The 20,543-nt window shown below is 32.9% G+C and overlaps 1 protein-coding gene across 1 annotated transcript; it reads right to left on the reverse strand.

Moving 5' to 3' along the window:
- Positions 1 to 663: 663 nt before the first annotated feature.
- Positions 664 to 17,273, reverse strand: LOC149945896 (putative glutamate receptor). Its single transcript, XM_090170638.1, has 8 exons — positions 17,179 to 17,273; positions 15,409 to 15,512; positions 13,067 to 13,157; positions 12,065 to 12,229; positions 8,635 to 8,761; positions 6,872 to 7,140; positions 1,227 to 1,474; positions 664 to 865 (listed from the first exon to the last, which is right to left on the reverse strand). The coding sequence occupies exons 1-8, from the start codon at positions 17,224 to 17,226 to the stop codon at positions 664 to 666; spliced, it is 1,254 nt and encodes a 417-aa protein (XP_090026764.1). The 5' UTR covers positions 17,227 to 17,273.
- Positions 17,274 to 20,543: the final 3,270 nt, after the last annotated feature.

Raw genomic sequence — 20,543 nt, forward strand, 5'->3', positions numbered from 1 at the left:
TAAACGATAAGCAAGAAAGGCTTAGCACTCATGACAACATATTGTACCAAATTTGCAGGTTTCCATGATTATTCCAGAATCGTGGTTTAAAAAAAATCTAAACCAAAACCTTCGCCCCTGGATTCCCCGAATGGGAGATGGACTTCAACCAGAATTTATAAAATGGTTAATTGCTTTATTGCTCGAAAATTTGTGTAAATTATCAGAATTTAGAAATAATATATTCAAATAACAACGTTTGTATAAAGGTGTTTTAATGTTAGGCTGTTAGCTTTTGAAAACTATTTATTTCATTCAAACGACGTCGCAGATATCTTATGACCAAACTTAAAAATTTTAAATCTACATTTACAAGTTTATACAGCCTTATATTTTTAAAGAGTTAACTTAATGGTTTATAAAAATCAATTTTCAACTTCAAATAAATAAAATATTAACATAATTATATTACTCCTGTTTAAAACAACCGTCTTCTTTAGGCGTAAAATTCAATCAATACAGTTATTTCATTCATAATGTTATATAACTTTTATCTCGAAATATCGGGAGCTTTCAGATCGTGGCTATTTTAAGCCTCATCTTTCTTTTATTAAAGTAATAATTATTCAATTAACCTTGTTAATAAAAGAACATATTTATTATAAAAACCTTTAGTTTATCATTTTAGTAGAGAGATCCAACTATATGAATTAATAAGGATAAAACATATAGGATTATCATAAGAATAAAAATGTTGCTAATGGCGCTTATATTAATCAGTACGAAATTTTGGTTAGCCGCTCTGATTTTTTTCTCTGTGTTGTAATCGTACATTAAATCATTCTCCCATTTTTGAAGTATTCCTGTTTCTTTGTAGCGCAAAAGTCTGTAAAACAATCATACAATCAGATTTTCAAAAATCGATATTTTGTTATAAATCATATTAGATCGAATCCAGTTTTAGTAATTGTTGTTAGTTTATAAATTGAAATTATTTCACTGTTAATATTTTATTATCTCTGATAAAAATTATCACTGAGTCTATAAAATATTAAGAAAGTTTAAAAAAGGTTAAAATTTAAAAACAAATAACACTAATTTACGTCAATTACATTTGTTGTTTACTTTGTATTGCTCGTACCGTAGATGTCCTTATATAATGTGTATATTAAAATCTGACAATGTTAGTTTATAATGTAATAATTACAGCTTAATTTTTATGTGAAAGAGGAACTCAAATAACGTACATGTATTGGATAACCGTAGACAGAAGAAACCCTCTCCTGAACGGAATGACAGTGGTCTTTGGAAGAAGATGCTCCTTCACGACGTGAACCTTACCCAGCATTTTCTGTTGCTGCATTTTAATCTTATAGGTTCGAGACATGTGGTTAAAAGCTACATTATTATGTAGAATTTCATGAAAAACGTCATCTTTATCTAAGTGAATATATTTGAAAGATTTTCTCATAAAAGATGGAATGGATTCGGAATTCTGTAAAAAATATGCTTTATTAGCACACAAATATAAGTTTACAATTTTTAGTTTCACATCGAATATATATTCGAAGTGACACTATTGCTATGGACGGAATGTCGTTAAGTGTTTGTTTGTTTGGCGTGGAAAAGCGACGACACGGTAGATGGAGCTGCGAAAAATAATTTTTTATATAATTTATATTTTAGGCGCCGCCGGGACTCGAACCCAGATAGCCGCTAGCCGCGTAATCTCCAAAAACCGACGACTATACCAACCGAGTCACGCCGTCCTCATCAAACTCTCGCTTGAACTTTTAACGTTGAACAATGGCCCCGAAACTAGCCTTCTTTAAACTAAAATATTTTTACAAAATGCTAGTTCCTGGGCGTAAAGATTTTCTTTATCGTGTTTACTGTTTACTCAAAGAAAAAACAAGAATTGTTATATGATAAAAACTTGCACTTGCTAAAGCTGCAGGTGATAGATCCATGTTCAACTTTCACCTAAGAAGGATCTATCATGGATTAATCAAACGGAAATAGATTCTTCTTAGGTGAAAATTGAATTTAGTTCTAGCGCGTCGCATCGCGACGGTGGCGCCGCCTGGATTTTGGAAATTTTTCTTATCGAAACCGTGTTGGTCAGAAGTAATAAATAAGTGTGGCACTTTCTTATCGAAACCATGTATGGTCAGAAGTATTAAATAAGTGTGGCACTTTCTTATCGAAACCGTGTATGGTCAGAAGTAATAAAAAAGTGTGGCACTTTCTTATCGATACCGCGTATCTGCAGAAGTAACAAATAAGTGTGGCACTTTCTTATCGGAACCGTGTATGGTCAGAAGTAATAAAAAAGTGTGGCACTTTCTTATCGATACCGCGTATCTGCAGAAGTAACAAATAAGTGTGGCACTTTCTTATCGGAACCGTGTATGGTCAGAAGTAATAAATAAGGGTGGCACTTTCTTATCGAAACCATGTATGGTCAGAAGTAATAAGTGTGGCACTTTCTTATCGAAGTCGTTTATGTGTGGCACAAAATAATATTATCGCCTTCTTGGCGAACTTGTAGAGTTTGTATAGTTGGTCCAGAGATTTGGTCTCATTCGATAGAACTCTTTGACGCGCACGCAGTGGCGTTAAATTCCGCCCCCTCCGACCAACCCCCTTAAAGGGAGAGTCACCAAATTGTACGATATCGTACGCCACGAAAATTGTAATACGCCCTAAAAATTGCGATGAAATCATCGCACTGAGCCACTGACGCGCCTTCAACTGATTTCTTCTTTTCCGCAAAACGGGTATTTTTTTATGAATTTTCGAATTTTCATGGCTTTTGGTGCCTAAACTACCCAAATGTTTAATATAAATTTCCTAAAATAAACAGATTTGAATCCCAATTTAAGAATTTCTTTAAATCATATTTCCACTAATTTCAATAATTTAAAAGAATTAATTTTGTCCACTCTAATACACTGATGTGGAACTAATATTACGGCCTGGGCCGACTTGTTAATACTTTAAATATAAGAACAGAGCTTAGAAAAGTATACTGTCAATATTCATTATAGCGTACTTAATTTTGGTTTATATTTCTAGAGTTATTAATGCGTTGTGGTGTAACACAGCGGGGTGCACGTTTTGAAACTTAAGCGAATAAGTAGATAAGTCTATTATGAAAATTAATTTAATTTAGTTTTTCACTCGAATATTTATTTGGTCCGAGTTTCGCGTCTTTTTGTTTGCTCGAAGACCTATTAGTACAAGCTATTTGTAAGTTTCTTCAAAATTGTTTAGGGTTTAGCTTTTTATCCCGTTTCATTAGGGACTAATTTACTTATTCGCTTATTTTAACATTAATTTGAAACTTTAGCACCATTTTTAAATTAAAAAAATATATAAATTTTTGTTTCAGCCTAACTTTTGATTGCTTTAAAGTATTATATGTTAGCTCTTTCGTTAAGATTTAATGTTCTGAGTAAATGAATGGCCAATACCGATTTAGGACGTGGGCCTAATGGAGATCGTTAATACAGCCTACAGTTGTGCAGTTCATATTCATCGTTTATAGGCAACGTTCTAGAGTGTTTAAGTTTTTAACACTGTCAAAAGGCAAAGTGCATCATTCAACGGGAAGTATATAACTCACTCAGGTCAGTTCAAGGTATTAAATTAATTGAGAAGTGAATTTTGATTGGCTCGATCTGCACTTAAGATGATACCCCACCTAGTATCATTCTCGGACTTGTGAGAGTTTAATTTAGTTCTGTAGAAATTTTTTCCTTCATATGAGGAAGGACATAAAAAATACTTCATCTGCACATGCAGCTCTGTTCTAAAAAGGGTTTTATGTTTTAATATCCCCCTTTAATAAGACGCATTAAGAAACAAGCTGCCTTCATCGTAAAGAAATAGAGCTAGAATCGCATAATTCCCCTTCGTGGAGGTGGGGTTTTAGCCGTCTATGAAGATTTAAGTGCCTTATATTTCAAGGAGTTAACTTATTTTGAAAGCCCTTCCCTTACAAAAAAAAGTCTTAAGAAGTCTTCAAAATTTCAAGGGGGTTTGAAGGAGCCTTCGGGAGTTTGAACGTTGGGAAAAAATTTCCCAAGAGTTCTTAAGGAAATTAAAAGGAAGTTTTGGGAATATTCGTCTTGGGAAAAATAGGTGATTTTGGTATTAAGAATTCTTAAGTAAATTCAAGGGAAGTTTTGGGATTAACCGTCTTGGGAAAATAATTAATTTTGGTAGTAAGATTTCTTAAGGAAATTAAAGGGACGTTTTGGGAATATCCGTCTTGGGGGAAAATAAGTAATTTTGGCACCTTGGAATAAGTAAGCATTTGTGTAAATAATAAGAATTCCTACGAAATTAACCGCTTTTATAAAATAAGAAGATTGTGTTTTACGTAGCTGGTATAGATATTAAAATAGAAAGAATAAAAAACCGCTTAAGTTTTTATTTTATATTTTTAAACATTCGTTTTACGACAAGGAAATGACTTTTAGCTTAATCGAATAAATAAAATTTTTTGTTAAATCAGATTAATATGTTAATTTTAAAAAGGTATGGTTTACCCTTGGAGCTGACGACTCTTAAAAATTTTATAAACTTTTCATCATTGACTAAGATTAGTTTTTTCCCTGTGGCCATTTGAAAAGGAAATAAAATTTGTAATAGCCCCGATTCCAATACTTTAAACTCATCAAATTATTTAAAATTTTCATGATTTGAACCGACATATACACTTGCATATCCCAGCCAAAAAAAACAATCGGATCCAGCCAGGATAGGAGCATTAGTTAGTGAGTTTCTTTTCATTTAATATAATTGTTTTTAATTATAAGCCGCTTTAAAATTATCAGGAATTTATAAGTTAATTTATTGTTTAGGTTACACCTGTACAAAATGTCCTGAGGCTCAAGAAGTTAAAATAAAAAGGACAATACAAGAAGAAATTTCCCCAAACCACGAAATTTTTCCTGACCAAGAAATTTCTCCAGACAATGACGAATCAAATCAATGCAGCTTCATAATTTTAAACATATATTTTTTGAAAAAACAAACATTTTTGGAATATTTTGTTTTGGAATCCTTTAAGGGTAAATCCCCAGGTAGCAAAATAACGTTTGTAAAATGGTCAATATTTGGTTTAAGGTCAAAATAACGTTTAATGGTTAATATCCCACTAATTATAAATGTTTATATTTAGTAAAATATTGACCTCTTTTAGAACTCTTGTTTTTATCAAAATAGTTAGGTTGAAAAAACCACGTTATTTAAATTATATCCACCACATTCAAAAACGTCACTTTTAATATGGATATTTAGGTTAAAATAACGTTATATTATTGAACTTTTTGAAAGGTATATCATTTGGCAAACATGAGACGTTTTTATGTTTGTTAGCTATCAACTAATTTTTTAATCCCACTAATAATAAAAGTTTATATTTATATAAATATAAACCATTTCTTAAACATGTTTTAATAAGAATAATCTAATTAAAACGTGTTATAGATGTGGTTAATATTTAACTTAACATAAAATTAATTTATGTGTTTGTTTGTCCGCTATAGGAATCTACAGTTTTCAACTTATGTCGACCACATTTGGTATACTATCTCATAGTACCCTGACTGTGGTTTTCAATGGTTATGGTCGGCAAAACATCATTAATTAATTGGATTAATTCAATAATTAGGTATATCCACTATACACAAGATACTACACTTTGGTTTTAGCCAAAAGACTGTGTTTCTTTATTATTTGGCCCGACACACGAAAAACGCTTAAAGTATTGTAATATTTTTAAAAGCCTTCTTCTATAGACATTAGGCCCTATGTTAAAAGGGAAATTATTGTGTAATCAACGTATAATTGTTTAAATTTGCATAAATCAGTTGGTTATATGGGGTACGGTGCCATGCGTGGAGAGAGTTATGGCAGCGTTGTACTTTCGTGTTGGTATGACGTTAGATTGACACTGGCACATTATGTGGGAATTGCCTGCATTGTATTGAAATAAATATTATTCTAATAGAAATAATTGCCTTATTCCATAATAGGCGTACGTTCCTGGAATATACCGGGTACCCTTTTTAGTTGTTTAATACCAACGCTTAATCGACGTAAGTTCCATAACGTTTATACTCGATGAATTTTACATTATTCAATAGTTTGGTTTTCATTTAATATAAACGTTAAATAAACGATAAACATATATCGTTTATACTTGGGTTTCTGTTAGTATTAAGACTTAATATCATAACGTTAATCTCTCAACATTGTTTCAACGATTCACAAACGGTTTATCAACGAGATTTTGCTACCTGGGTCCTTGGGAATCTAAGAGAAAATCCTTGGGAAGCAAAGGGATACCCTTGGGAGGGCAAGGGACAATTCTTAAGAAGCGAAGGTAATATCCATGGGAAGCGAAGGGAATTTCTTTGGGAAATTTCAATGATAAATGTAACGAATTCCTTTTCAAATGTTCTTAAGAAATTCTTTAGAGCGGTCATGGAAAAAGGTGCCAAACTTCCCAATGTTTCCCAAGGGGAACTCGTAAGAAATTTCCAAACATTTTCGTTAAAAATGTTCTTAAGGTTTCTTAAGATATTTTCGTAAGGGTTTATCACAAAACTAAGAAAAATAACAATTTGAGAACAAAAGTTTTAAACGGAGAACAAAGTTCAATATTTATCGTAAATGACCGATATTCACATTTCGGATTTATCAGATGGTTTCGTAACTTTCTCTAGTTAACGTTTAAAGCAAGTGTAGCGTTTGTTAATAGACTGTTTTTATTTCATATATAATTTAAAGAGCTTAACTTATTATTGTTTCATAAACTTGATTATAAATATTCATAGCAAATAGTGTTAAACACTGAGCGTATTTGAAATCGTCTTACTTTTAACAACTCTGCTTCGACGGAGCCAAAAACAGCAGCGGTTCTGTATTGTCCTTTCTCTATGGCGCTTTCAAGCTGATGAAAAGTGTGAATAAACGGTTCTTTGGACAGAAGGCTGTTCTTCGCAGTAAGCAAGGTCCCATATATAATGACCAGCATTTGAAAAAGAAGAAGTTTGTAAGCAGCTATAAATTTTATGATCCATTCTTGTATTGCACATGAATTTCCAGCTCGACCGCGGTTTTTTTGTTGAGATGTATCAAGATTTCCTGGAAAGCATTGAAAATATAAAATAATTCCAGGCATTAAAAAGAAAATTTCGCCGCCATCATGTACAATAGCGGACCTGTATTTGAGTTTCCACCCCTAATTTTACAAACCATTTATCATAAGAGCATGTTTATCTGCAAGCTATGTATTTTTTCAATTATATTAATGTGGGCTGTTTTGATTTTTGTGTGCTAGGAATTGCCTCTGATCGCTAGATTTTAACAAGATTTTGATTCTTTATGAAAGGAAAGCGTTATATAAGGTTTTCTAAAAGCATAAGTAAGTAATACAAAAGTATGCCATAGTGGATTTGTTTGCTGTCTAAGCGTAGCTTTACTGAATCGTTCTCTAATTGGCATTTGGCATTTGGGGTGGTGTCAGAGCTACAACAAAGAAACATTTTTCGAACGGCATTTGTTATTTGGGTCTTCATTATTCTTTTACGGATCAAAGTTATTCTAAATTTTGACAGATCCAAATACTTTGTAAGAAATTCAATTTTATTCCGATTTTTTTCTAACGTAAACCATTTTCGAAATTGGATCAAATAATTTTCCAAAGTGCAACAAACATTGACGTAGTATGAATTATTCAAAAGTTTATTGAATATGTCGTGTATTTTCTATTAAATTACATGAAATTAACAAGTTTGGTATGATCAAAAAAGGTTGTTTCTGTGAGATTGTTTAATAGTGAATGTCGGGGCACCGGTCGGCTCATTTGAAATGGTGGTTTTCGTTTCCAACGAATTTGAATGTTAAGCTATGGTTTTCAAAAAAACGAAATGTTAATGAGGCGATACCCATTTTGGCTTTTAATTGAGCCCGCTAATTAACACTTCATTTAACTCCATACTCTATTTTCAAAACTACAATCTACCTTAGTGCCTTAATTGCCTTTGATTGGCAACGTTTTCTGAATTAAATTACCACAAATCAGTCAATTGTCATAGCAACTCACTACGTTTAAAATAAAAACGGATGACAACAAATATTAAAGCGACTATGGAACAAGAGCAGCAACATCTGTCACAATAATAGTACCTAGATTGTATAAAACAAACGCAAAAGCATATCTTATAAAATGAAAGTTCAGTTTGAAAACGACTTTATTTATTGGTGAAAACTAATCATATATTTATTAAGAACTAGGTAAAAAAGATTTTCTTATTGTATTGGTTTAATTCGTAGAATTAAACGCGTGATTGCGTATAATTTATAGAAATTTAATTAAACTTCGAACCTTTTGCTTTTCTAGATCTTAATTTATTTTCTAAAATTATTAGTAATTAATTGGAATTTATGAAAAAAATAATAATAAGAAGGCGATTAACTTAATACTCAAAGTGGACTTCTGTGTTTGATTTTGAAATCAAATTTTAAATAAAATAAAAATGATTCTTTGTTTATAGCTGGTGACCCTTATTCCCTCATAAAATATAGGCTAAGGATATGATGATCGTTTATTAAAGTCAGGTTTTTCATTTCACTTACTTGTTTTTGATAACAGTTTGAGGTAGCTAAAATACGAATTCTTCGGCACGTTATTGTTTTTGAAACTTTTCATATAAATAATTGTCAAACGAAAAGACACATATACTAAAAAAGAAACTATCCAAACCTGAAAAAAGAATATTTATAAAAATCTAATTTACAACGCAATGGGAAATTAAGCTTTAATAGCAGAAGCACTGACAATGAAATAATTCGACAGAGATTAATGATAATAATATCAGCAAAATAAGCTTATTAGTGAGCCTTTAAATCCTTTAAATATAATATTGATTATCCAGAATGTAATTATTTTCACTTTGGAAAAATTACTGTGTTGTGGTGATCCGCTAGGATTATGGTCAAATTATCCCCTGGCACGAACGGGGAAGAATTTATTAGCGTCCGCTTCAAAAACATCAAAGGACGTCAGATGGAATCCATACCTCTACTTGGAATACTTATCCTGCCGTATCGCGTATGGTAAGATCACTCTTACGTGTGCCCCCGAAATACATATGTATTTCGGAGGCACCGCTCTGATGGCTTTGGCCCCACCTACGATAAAAATAATCCCGTTTGCGCGTGCTCCCCTTTCAAGTTGATTGTTTGTCAAGTTAACATAGTGACGTCAAAAAATCCGTCAAGACACATCGAGATGAAAATCTGCTTCGATAAGCATTCCAAGTAGAGGTCAGTGATAGGAAACCAATGAGATTCCGGTCATGTAGTACTGTTTTAGAGTTTAGGGGCATAGATTGAGGATGAATGGAACTGGTAGCAGCGCTATAAACCGTCTTACATTCTAAAAAGAACACTCAATTGTACAATTGTACTCGATTACTCGGCCGGTATCTTATTCTTTTAAAAAATATTGGTGTCTCGAATTAACGTAATTAGCTATTGCACTTAAAAATTGGAAATCAATTTTGAGCGGTAAAGGCTTCATAAAATTTGTACTAGGAAATTAGTATAACAATTAAAAATACAAAAGGAAAAACTGTTATAGAACTAATCGTTTTAAAGACCCCTTCCTTTTTCAATTTCTACGATTGTCGCTTATAGTTCATTTTGAAAAGTAGCATGGTTTCTTTGTTTTTTTTGTGGCTCTAACTTCACATAGTCTTAGTTTTACAAGGCTACGAGCGCACGCTCTAGTCTCTAGAGGAATACAGGTTTTTGTAGCATAGTTGCAAAGAATATACTAATAAAGCTGGCCATCTGACGTAAAAACAACATTTAAACAAGTTGAAAAGACCACTTTTTATATTATAAAATCAACTTTTGACCTCGCCTTAATAATATTCCTACCGAAATTTCAATTTTTAATTTTTCAAGCATAAAACTAATTCTAGTCTATTTTATCATGAACACATGAACATAGAATGTCGTTCAAGCACTAACAAGGAGAGTACTCGAGGTGTTTATTGCCGATTTTGTTCAAAGTCGGGCGTAATGTAGACCTATATGAGATATGAAATTTCCCAAAAGGAGACGTTGCACTACCCATTCGATTTGCTATAGCAACCGAAAATGTTTTTGATCACTTAAAAAATCATTTAAAAAAGCATGGGATTTTCTCGGTTTCAAGAAATATTCGAAATTTTTTTAAAATCACGAAATGTGTAATGTGGACCACATTTAGGTAAATTTCATCAAGTTTGGGTAAATTGAAACATTTTTAGGGTAAATTTGCAACAAAATTTGGGTAAAAGAAGGGAAAAATCTTATTTTGGTTGTAATTAAGTGGTCAAAAACATTTTCGGTTGCCATGGTAAATCGAATGGGTAGTGCAACGTCTCCTTTTGGGAAATTTCATATCTCTTTTAGGTCCACATTACGGCTGACTTTGAACTAAATCGGCCATAAACACCTCGGGTGCTCTCCTTGTTTGTTCCTAGAATAGCTATGGCATCATTGGTGCTCTCTCGCCACATTTAAACTGAGTGAGCATTGACCCGAACGCTTGGATTAATTTCCGCTATGATACAGTGACAAGAGCGTGGGGCTAAGTGTATTTTATATTTGTGGTATTTTGAATTTTGTCATAATTTGTGTTTTTCCATGTTTATATATTTTACCGATTCTAAAAATTGTGAAACTAGTTTGGGAGAGAGAAGCTCGGTTTTCTTTATTTTTCATTTGGACACTCCTTGGAGCGAAGAATAACTAGAAATTTTCCTTAACCCCCGTCGCCCCCGAAGGCTCCAGCTCACTCTCTCTCAATCGCGTATAAATATCCTGTGTATTGTATTTCAGCGCTTGTAAAAGGGAAGGAACATTTCTCCCGACCTTTCAACGGTTTTGTGTTGTCGAAAAATGGGCAGAATTCTTTTAGTCGCCCAAGTAAAAGGGTTAAAATATTTAGACCTCAACAATAATAAACTATTTCAATATCTTAAAATAGTCGAAGTTATTTCAATTCGTATAGTAGAAGAGTAGTTAGTAGTTTAGTCAGTATAGAAATTATATTAGTTCACCTACTTACTGATTTTTCAGTCGGTCAGCAATTAGCAACATAGCTCTCCCAAAAATTAGTTAAAATTAAAGTTAGCGAACCAAACTGCGGTAGCAATCCCCAACACTAATGCCTTGAAGGGTATAGCCAGACCTTTACAGATTAGTGTAAATTAAAAATCCTAGATTATAACAAACAGCATGTTTTTGGAATCATTTGGTAATTTCCATACGTAATGCATGCACTTTAAAATATGCTTGAAGTAAAATGAGTTTTACAGAAAAAATATATTCAAAATGAGATGACATCATAAGATTTTAGTGACACTTTCGTGTAAACTCATCGAATAAGTATTTATCCTATATTTAACATATTTCAAGACCAATTTTATGTTTTGGTGAAAAATATTATTTCAGATGACGTGGAACCAAAAGTAAATTGTTGGGGTTGACATTTTTACTACCTTTTAAATACATTTACCGAAGCCAAATAATAAGTTGCTCTAAAACCACCTCATTATCTCTTAAAATGATTATCCTTTAAAATATAATCAAATGGGCTCGGCAACTCATTGGTTTGGACGCTAGCTCAACGGTGGCAGGTATCGGTATCAGACACTCCGGTCCTTCCTATTGCGCCCAATCTGCCGTGTGTCCATCTTCTCACATTTAGGTCGCTTGTGGGCTGGGTATTTATCGGTGTAGTACATGAACTATCAGTAATTTAACGGCTGTGCCTTTTTGTAGGGAGGAGGGTTAGTTGGATTGCGCTCTTGGTGAGACAGTCCCCGACTTAAAGTAACCCGCCGAGCTTTGAAAAAGGTCTACACCTTTCAAATCTTGAATCTTTGTAAATGTGAATAGCCAAAGCTAGCGCAATTTATCTAGCGTCGCTTCTAGTCTAAATTAACTCAATATTCATACGTTATTAAAGGTCCAAATCTAAACTTTTTTAAGTTGACGGTAGGGTACTTACCGACGGCTTAAATGGATCCAAGTAGAAATATTTGCTTTGTTGATTTGAGATTTCCGGTTTCCGAATAAAAAATGCGAAAGAGTCTTCCAGGTAAGTAATGGAGAAATCCACCACTTTTATTCGACGAGTATCAGCTGTTATTGTGTCTATAGCTAAATCCGATTCCTGTTAAAATTAATATTAAATATAATTTGATATTAATGGAAATTGTAATTGGAAAACACTTTATCGAGATTTAATGTTAAATTATAATTAACAAAAAGTTTCAGAAAATATAGAAAAGTTTCTAATATTAAGATTATAAGATCATTTATTTCGAATGTCCAGATATGTAAAAGTTAATGCTAAGAAATTCCTGAATATGATCCAATTTTCAAGAGTAATTTTCTCTAACACGTTACCGTTAGCCTCTACAAGTTTTTATGCAAAGAGGAAACCGTGGAACTCGGTGAAAACCCTTTAAACCAGCGAGGAGAGAACTTGCAAACTCAACGCAGAAGGAGTATTTAAAAGATTTCGCTCAGTTTTACAAGCTGGAATCAAACCCGGCTATTGAAGTTATTGTTATCCAATAATTTTATCATCATCCTCTGACCTATTTAAATATTCAGTAATTTCCAAAAAAAAAGGCCTTGCTGTCACAAATTTTACTTTTTTGCTAACCTCAAATTCGGAAACCCTTCGTATAACGGAAAGCCGTTGGAATTTATTTAACGGTTTATTGTATATACATGTATTATTTAATAAATCTTGTTAATGGTTTTGCCAATTTAACATCGTTTGGATAGTTATGTGCACTGTGTTGATAAGAATTTAACATTTGTGTATTGATAATACTAATAATATCGTCCTTAAGAAAAGTTGTAACGCATTTATAGTTAATTATTAAAATATATATTTTTAAAGGTAAAAGCAGTGAGTTAATTATTTTTTTCGTAATCCAAAGTTAGGATTTTGGTATCTTACGACGTTATTTGTTTTGATAGCACTTAATTGACACACATTTCTGTGAAGCATTCCAATATCTCCAGTCCAATAGCCGTTGCCTAGGCTTCTACCGTATTCCATTTCTTTCGGCGAAATAAGTTTATATCTGAGCACAAATAAAAATTATTCTAAATGTACACATTTAAAAGGTGTTAAACAACAAAATGTAAATTGAATGGAATATTTTATACATGTTTTTATGATTTGTTTTATATAACTTTACTTAAAAACATGTTTTAGCGAAAATATTTTACATTTCGTCATTCTACCCATACACCATTTAAACGTAGGTTATCGAGCATGATCGAGCTGTAAAATTATTAAACATTCGCGCCGTGTAATATATTGAGATTTCTATCTTATTTAAGACTCTTATGTATAATGTATGTTTTTATCTAAACTCTATGATTTCGTCTAGCTAACAATATTTCTTACTTAATGTATACTACTCTACTTGAATATAAAAAATAGATTAAAATCATTAAACATTTTGTTTCTAATCGTATTAAAGTAAACCGATTGGTTCATTGTTTATTCTTAGACTCGATTCCTGCATTCCCCAAGCCCTCTCCTTTAGACCTTGCAGCTTTTACCCTACTGCGTAACTTTAATAATTTCAAGATTCTTAGTCCGAAATTTTTGGAAGGGGAAAATATTTTTACACTCATTTAATCCCGCGGAACTAGAGAAAAAACCTACTTATCGAAGACAAATTCTGAAACCACCACCGGATTCCTGACATTTCAATCCTCCACCATTACTGACTTTCAAGTCAATTTAATTAATTTTTAATAAGTAAATCATTAAATACTAATTAAGTTAATAAGTTTTCGGCACCGAAAGTTAACGCCCAGAGAGTGGCGCTAAAAATCCGCCGGCGGTGGGGGAAGGAAGCTGGGGGGGAAGGACGCTTGAGGGAATCACAGGAGAGAAACATAGAGCCGTGACGAGATCAGACGTCGTTACGGGCCAAGCTGCTTGCCAAAATTCGGATTTTCGGGAAGCGGAAAATAAGTCTATTTAACTAATTTTTATTATAACAAAATGTGGTTTCTCAAGACACCGAAATATAACGTAATTATTACAAAGGAACAATTTCAATTAAATATTCAGATTTTTTTATTATTTCTCTTTGAGATTGTTGCTTTGTAAAGTATGTCTTGCATAATAATTTTAATATCTGTCCCTTGATAGCAGTACTATTTAAAATAAATATTTATTCACTTCAAGCACTTAAACAAAGTTACATAGAATATTATGGTGATCGAAAATAAAATAAAAGAAATTAGCATAAGATTGCCAGGTAAACGGCAAGCGAAGCACTTGGGGGGAAGGAGTAAATAACTGAAGCTGCTTTCCCTCTTTGAACCGCAATAGCAATTCTTTGCGTGAGAAATTCCACCGATCGTGGCTCTCCGGTAACCTCACGAATTCGATGCCCGATGGCATGTATCAACGCCAAACCGTCCTGACCGAAGGCGACGGCCTGAAACTAGTATCGACTCTCGGGGCCCTCGTATTTGACTTTATCTTTTCGTCCAGCCTGTGAAGCCGCCCAGAGAGCGGCAGAGGAAGAAAGGCCAAATAAGGGGACGCTAGAGGGTCGGTACAGGTGAAGTATAGAATAAATACTGTTTTCTCAGTTCGCAGGACAGGTTTTTCTACAATATTACCAGGGCCGTTAAAATTGGTTTTTCCCAAGGCTAATGAAGATCTAAGCACCGCTTTGGGTTTCTACAGCTCACAGAAAAGTAATATTTATTTAATCCCAGCATTAAATAAATAACAAATAATATTGTTTATTCTTTAATAATATGACCTTTTTCTAGAATTTCAACGAGTCATAATTAAATGTATATGTTACCGTTGTAAATATTAATTTATATAAATTGGTCCAAATTTCATTTCTTCAATTAAGAACCTTTTTATTTTAAAAAAGGGACTTTTCAACTGACCACGAAGATTTATAACGGCTCGTTTTTTTTTCAGAGTAAGAAACCAGCTTGATATAAATAATACATTATTTAGAGATTTTCCAAAATGCGATTTTAAGTGAAATTCATATCTTGCCAGCAGAGGCGGACTGACCACTTTGCAAGACGGTGCGAAAAATCCCTCATGGTAAAGACCAAATTTTATTTGGTTTGAAATCCATGGGGAAATACAATTTTTTCGAGTTGTTAAAAATGGGGATTTTGAAGGTACGAAATGGACACTTTTAAGGAAACATATGTTCTATTAGTATTATGTAAAATAAAGCCATATTTCTTGAATTTTTAATTAAAAGAGGACTACTTTTCTCTAAAGTTATATTAATATCAATGAAATTACTGAAGAAAATCAACAAAATCCAACACCTGCAGTTTAGAGCCAGAACAAATGCTTTGAAGAGTTCCATATCGTACTCTGGAACCGACGTCGGTTTCTGATATTGAAGAAACAATGGGGTAGGCCATTTATGCTGTACGAATATAATTAAAACATTGTTAAATATTAAAGTTATACTTGGCAGAAATAATTCATAAAGATAGCCATAGGAAACAGTTCAGTATTAATATGGTATCGTAGCATTAATAAAACCAACGGATAATAAATTGACAACATTTTTGGTTACTTTTAAAGACTGAGTCTTTAAATTGTTCTTTTTAAAGACTAATAAATCATACGTTATTTTCTTTTGTACTTTTGTTGAAACTAATAGTAAAGGGAAATTATAACGTGCGGACTTCGAAGCCAGTTGCTATATTTCTTCCAAGAAAAGCTTTAAAAATATTCGAAAAAGCTGGATTCAAAGGCAATGAAATGTCCAGAACTAAGCAAGCGTTTGTTATTCCAATAAATATAACCTTTTGGAGATTTTTTGTAAATAAAAATAAAATCCTATACATTAATTTTAAATTTGTGAAAAATGCAAACTTTAAACTGTTCATTTCACTTGAACATTGTTTTTTTTAATAATTAATCAGGCTTATACCAAAGAAAACACATTAGGCGCCATTTATCTAGTGATTTTAAATGACTTTAAGCAGGTGTACGCGTTAAACTGCTCCCTTTAATTAACTATTGCCGCTTCAAAAAACCTTTGTTAGTCGGTTTCCATCGGTTCAACTATTTGCCGTGTCCCTTATCCCAGAAAGTCGTCTTGTTAAGGGCTTAATTATGTGTAACAGGCTGACCAAGGATTTAGTAGTTAATATAAAAAAACGGAATGTATGCTTACAGGATTTCATAAGTTATATTTGGTGCTTCCAATAGATTATCAGATAACAGTGGCGTTAGCTGAACCGATGGAATAATGCAGATATCATAATAATAATACGCTCAGATAGTTTTATATGAATCCATTATAAACCGACATACCAAAGGTGAGCTGTTTTACGCTCCATCACAACATTCGGTTTTAAACATTCCCTAATTAAATTCCTTTCTAAATTTTATTCTGTAATTTTAATTTGCTTTTCACAATATTGTTTACACAAAAAGAAATTCGTCATAACTTTTCAGCTAACTTAATATATTGAGATTATTTATAGCAGATGGGAACTTGGAATAATGTATCAGATACAGTTTGACTAACTGATTACCTTCAGGTATCTGAAATTTACGACCTGAATAACTATCTTAGTTGTCCGTTTAAAGCATTAGTAATAATAATTTATTTTTATCATTTCTTTTAATAAAATAATAAATAATTGAAGTTTTAAAATAAAACAGTAAAAGAATTTAATTGAGATATTTAACAAAAATTATATTATTTACCTCTTTCTGATGCCATTGTTTTTAAAAAAGTGTTTATTATTTTTTGGATTTATGATCATTAAAAGTTTAAATATCAAAGTAATTTGACTAATCTCTGACAGCGATAACAGCCATATTTCTTAACCTTTCACTATGGAAATACGGCAAACTTGAAAACCTACATTCCATCAAATTATGTTCAAGCAACATAAGAAAAGTTTAAGGCTTTCCACTTACAAGCTATAAGCGCACATCGAAACGCAGCGTCAAACTGAAATAGCTGGAAATGGATTATAGATAAAAAAACGGATAGTGCCCTGTGGCTAAAGCTTTTCATTTCAAATGTACATTATGATGATATAGAAATAACAAATTTCAAAATACCGAACCTGGCTTACGACTCGGATCTCATCATTGGAACAGTTTTTTAAATCCATTTTAACAGTTTCTCTTTCAAAATATTCCTTATTTTCTTAAGCATCGTCTCTTGGATATTCATAGAATTTAGAAATTTCCTTGAAACATCCTGTAAGACAAAATAGTTAGGTATTTGAACCTTTGTTTTGGAACCTTACATTGACACAAACTAATTTTTCCCCCCCATATTTTACGGACGTACAATCAATCCGAAGTAGATTTATATATTTTGAACAAAGTTAGATCAATATTTACTAAGTGTCTATTTACCACCAACTTTCGGGGGTTAATAATAGAGGATCGAAGTATGACTATTTTTCCCAAAACTTTCGGGGAAAAATAGCTACGACCGTGCAGACCAAACAATTTACCCCCGAAAGTCAGAGAACGCAATTTCGATGGTAAATAGTTTTTTTCGCGCGGTGTTTGCTATTTACCCCCAACTTCCGGGGGTTAAAAATAGAGGCTCGAATTATGGCTGCTATTTTCCCCCAAAACTTTCGGGGGAAAATAGCTACGACCGCGCAGACAAGACTATTTACCCCCGAAAGTCAGATAACGCAATTTCTATAGTAAATAGTTTTTTCCGCGCTGTGGTTGCTATTTGCACCCAACTTAAAGTGCTCGGGGTTAAAAATCTTCAACCGCGCGGACAAAGCCATTTAACCCCGACCGGAACGAAGCCCCGAAAGTCGGAGCTTTCATTTTCTGTGATATTTTTGTGCAAATAAATATGGTAAGTATATAACGGTCGAAACTTTTCATTTCAATTGTTATTAGAATTGATATTATTTATGGTTATTACATTCAGAGAAGAAACTTCATTATCGGTAATTATTTGATTGTCTTTCTGGGGTATAACTTTTTTAAAGATATAAATAGGGGTAGTCAATAAATTCCAAAACGATACTTTTTATTATTACGCTACATATAAGTAATCTCAACTTCCTTAATTATTCATTGTTTGTCTGTCTGTAGTATACAATTTTTACAGATACAATTATGGTTTGTATATAAAGGCCGAAATGTTATATTAATTATTTTAGGTTACTATACGTATTTTCGGTGTTTGGGCTATATTTTTGTTAAGGGATGTTTAAGCGTTTTTATTTTAAGTGGGTGCTTTGGCGATACTATTTTATCGTGTGATCAGGAGGAAATAAAAAAACATATGGAAATGTACCCAAATAAAAATCCAATCGCTTCACGTAAATGTTGACAAAAATAATGAATGAAAGTTATGTTAAGATGTTCAAATAGTCGTCAGGTTGCTCTATTTAGGGGTAATCACAAGTAAATAAACCGAACTTATGGAAACCTACGCGAAAAACCTTTAATCGTTCTACGTAAAGGTGATATAAAGCTATTAAACCAAAGATCTGACAATAGGGAGGAATTTTTATTGCGGAATTCTATAGTAACGTTTATAAGAGTTAGCCCGTGAGGGTGATTATGCGACCGCTAAATTGAGGGGGTTTGGCGGTAATATTTAAAGGGGGTGCCGCGTGCTTGGGCGATACTTTTCAAACAAGTAAATATTGTATCTTATTAATAAAGCTCCTGTGACCATCGGCTATCTAATGTGCCCGTCAGTTCGTGGTCGACTTGAAGGAAATAATTATTTTATATAATTTCAACCTATTTAGACTACCCTTATTATCTCTTTAATTAAATATTAACCCAGGACAAGACGAACCATGTGTTATTTTAAATTAATCCTTTTTAAACAAAATATAATTTAATATCACATTTTTGCCTTTATATACAACCCCAAGTTTATAGCCCCGATCATTAGACAGAAAATCAATAATAAAATGAAGATGACAATGGTTCTAATTTCACATCATACAAACTATTAACCGTTGAAAAGTCAAGCCCCGACTTTCGGGGGTAAATAGCATATAGTACGCACGGCCAAAACTATTTACCACCAAAACAGTGAAAATCCACATTTTTGGGGTAAATTAGCCTTTAACGCCTGAAATTGCTATTTGCCCCCGATATTCTGGGCGATTTTCAAGTCAGGGTAAAATAGTTTCGATCGCGCGGTTAAAGCTTTTTACGCCCGAGAATAATCGCGCGGGCCAGACTATTTACCCCTGAAATTGCTTAATTTGCTATTGGGGGTAAATAGCTTGGTCCACGCGGGCGTTGCTGTTTGCCCTCAAAAGTGGGGGGTCAGTAGCCTAAGCCGTAGCCTCTACTATTTACCACCGAAAAAAGAGAGTTAATAAGCAACGTTACTCAAGTACCAAAATCAGCTCGTTGAAATGTCAGCCAGCGTCATGCAGATGTTGCAAATTGAATCCTGTTACTGGTTTTAATTCCAACTTCACAAGTCAAAGCAAAACATCGTTCATTCTTTACATTAGACCTTAAAGGAAAAGAGTGAGTAGAAAAGTTCTTAAGAGTTTTATTTAACATATTTTTTCAATTGCAAGTTTCTTTTCCGTGCAAACGATTTGATTCGACACATTATCGATCTACGAAATCTGAATGGCAAGTTTTGAAAAGTGTTTCTTAGGTCACTTCAATATTTGCTGTTCTGGAAAATGAAGTATTGAGCTGTACAAAGTGACTTTAGAATTCCGATAGTCTCTAATATATCAAAGCGTTTTGACGTGCTTTATAAATGTACGTTCAGTCAAATAAAGAAAGTAAATACTCAATAAATTCTGTTACACAGAGCTTACAAACAACCGTATCCTAACGTAGCAAATGAGATTTTCCTCGTACACGTAAGAATCACTTAATACTTTTATTAATATAATACGTTTAAATGGTTCTTTAAAGGCTGGTTTTATAAACGACGCCTTAACGCCATAGTAGCAAGAGTGTCGATGCTTATTGTTTATATATAAATGTATATATTTATTTGGCTTTCGATAGATTTTTCAAATTGAAACTTGATCAAAAGAACAAAATTGTCCGTGGCCATTTTTCCCTAGCGCCTATACTTTGTTAAGTATCAGTGGTCAAAACTTAGTGTAGTCTATTTGTTAGAATAAGTCGTGGCCCATCGGTTAACATTCTACGTTCGCGCGTCGCTAGCCCGGGCTCACTATCAATAGAGTTTTCTTGCCACGATTCGTAGTGCTTCCCAAAACCATAGCCGTCTAAGCTCTTAAGGCCTTTTGATGTGGAAAAATGGGGTAGTCAAAGACGATTTGAAAAATATCGCTAGGTGGCGTGCGCTTAAGGGAAGATAAAGCGGGAAAATTTTAATTTTAAAGTTGAACTAGAACATTAATGGCGATAAATGTTAGAATACTGACAATATTATAATATCGAAAGGAAAATGTTCATACACAAAGAAAAAAAGTTTAAAAATAAAAAC

The sequence above is a fragment of the Leiobunum rupestre genome, chromosome 4, assembly GCF_980474605.1.
Source record: "Leiobunum rupestre chromosome 4, qqLeiRupe1.1.hap1, whole genome shotgun sequence".
Taxonomy (NCBI): domain Eukaryota; kingdom Metazoa; phylum Arthropoda; class Arachnida; order Opiliones; family Sclerosomatidae; genus Leiobunum; species Leiobunum rupestre.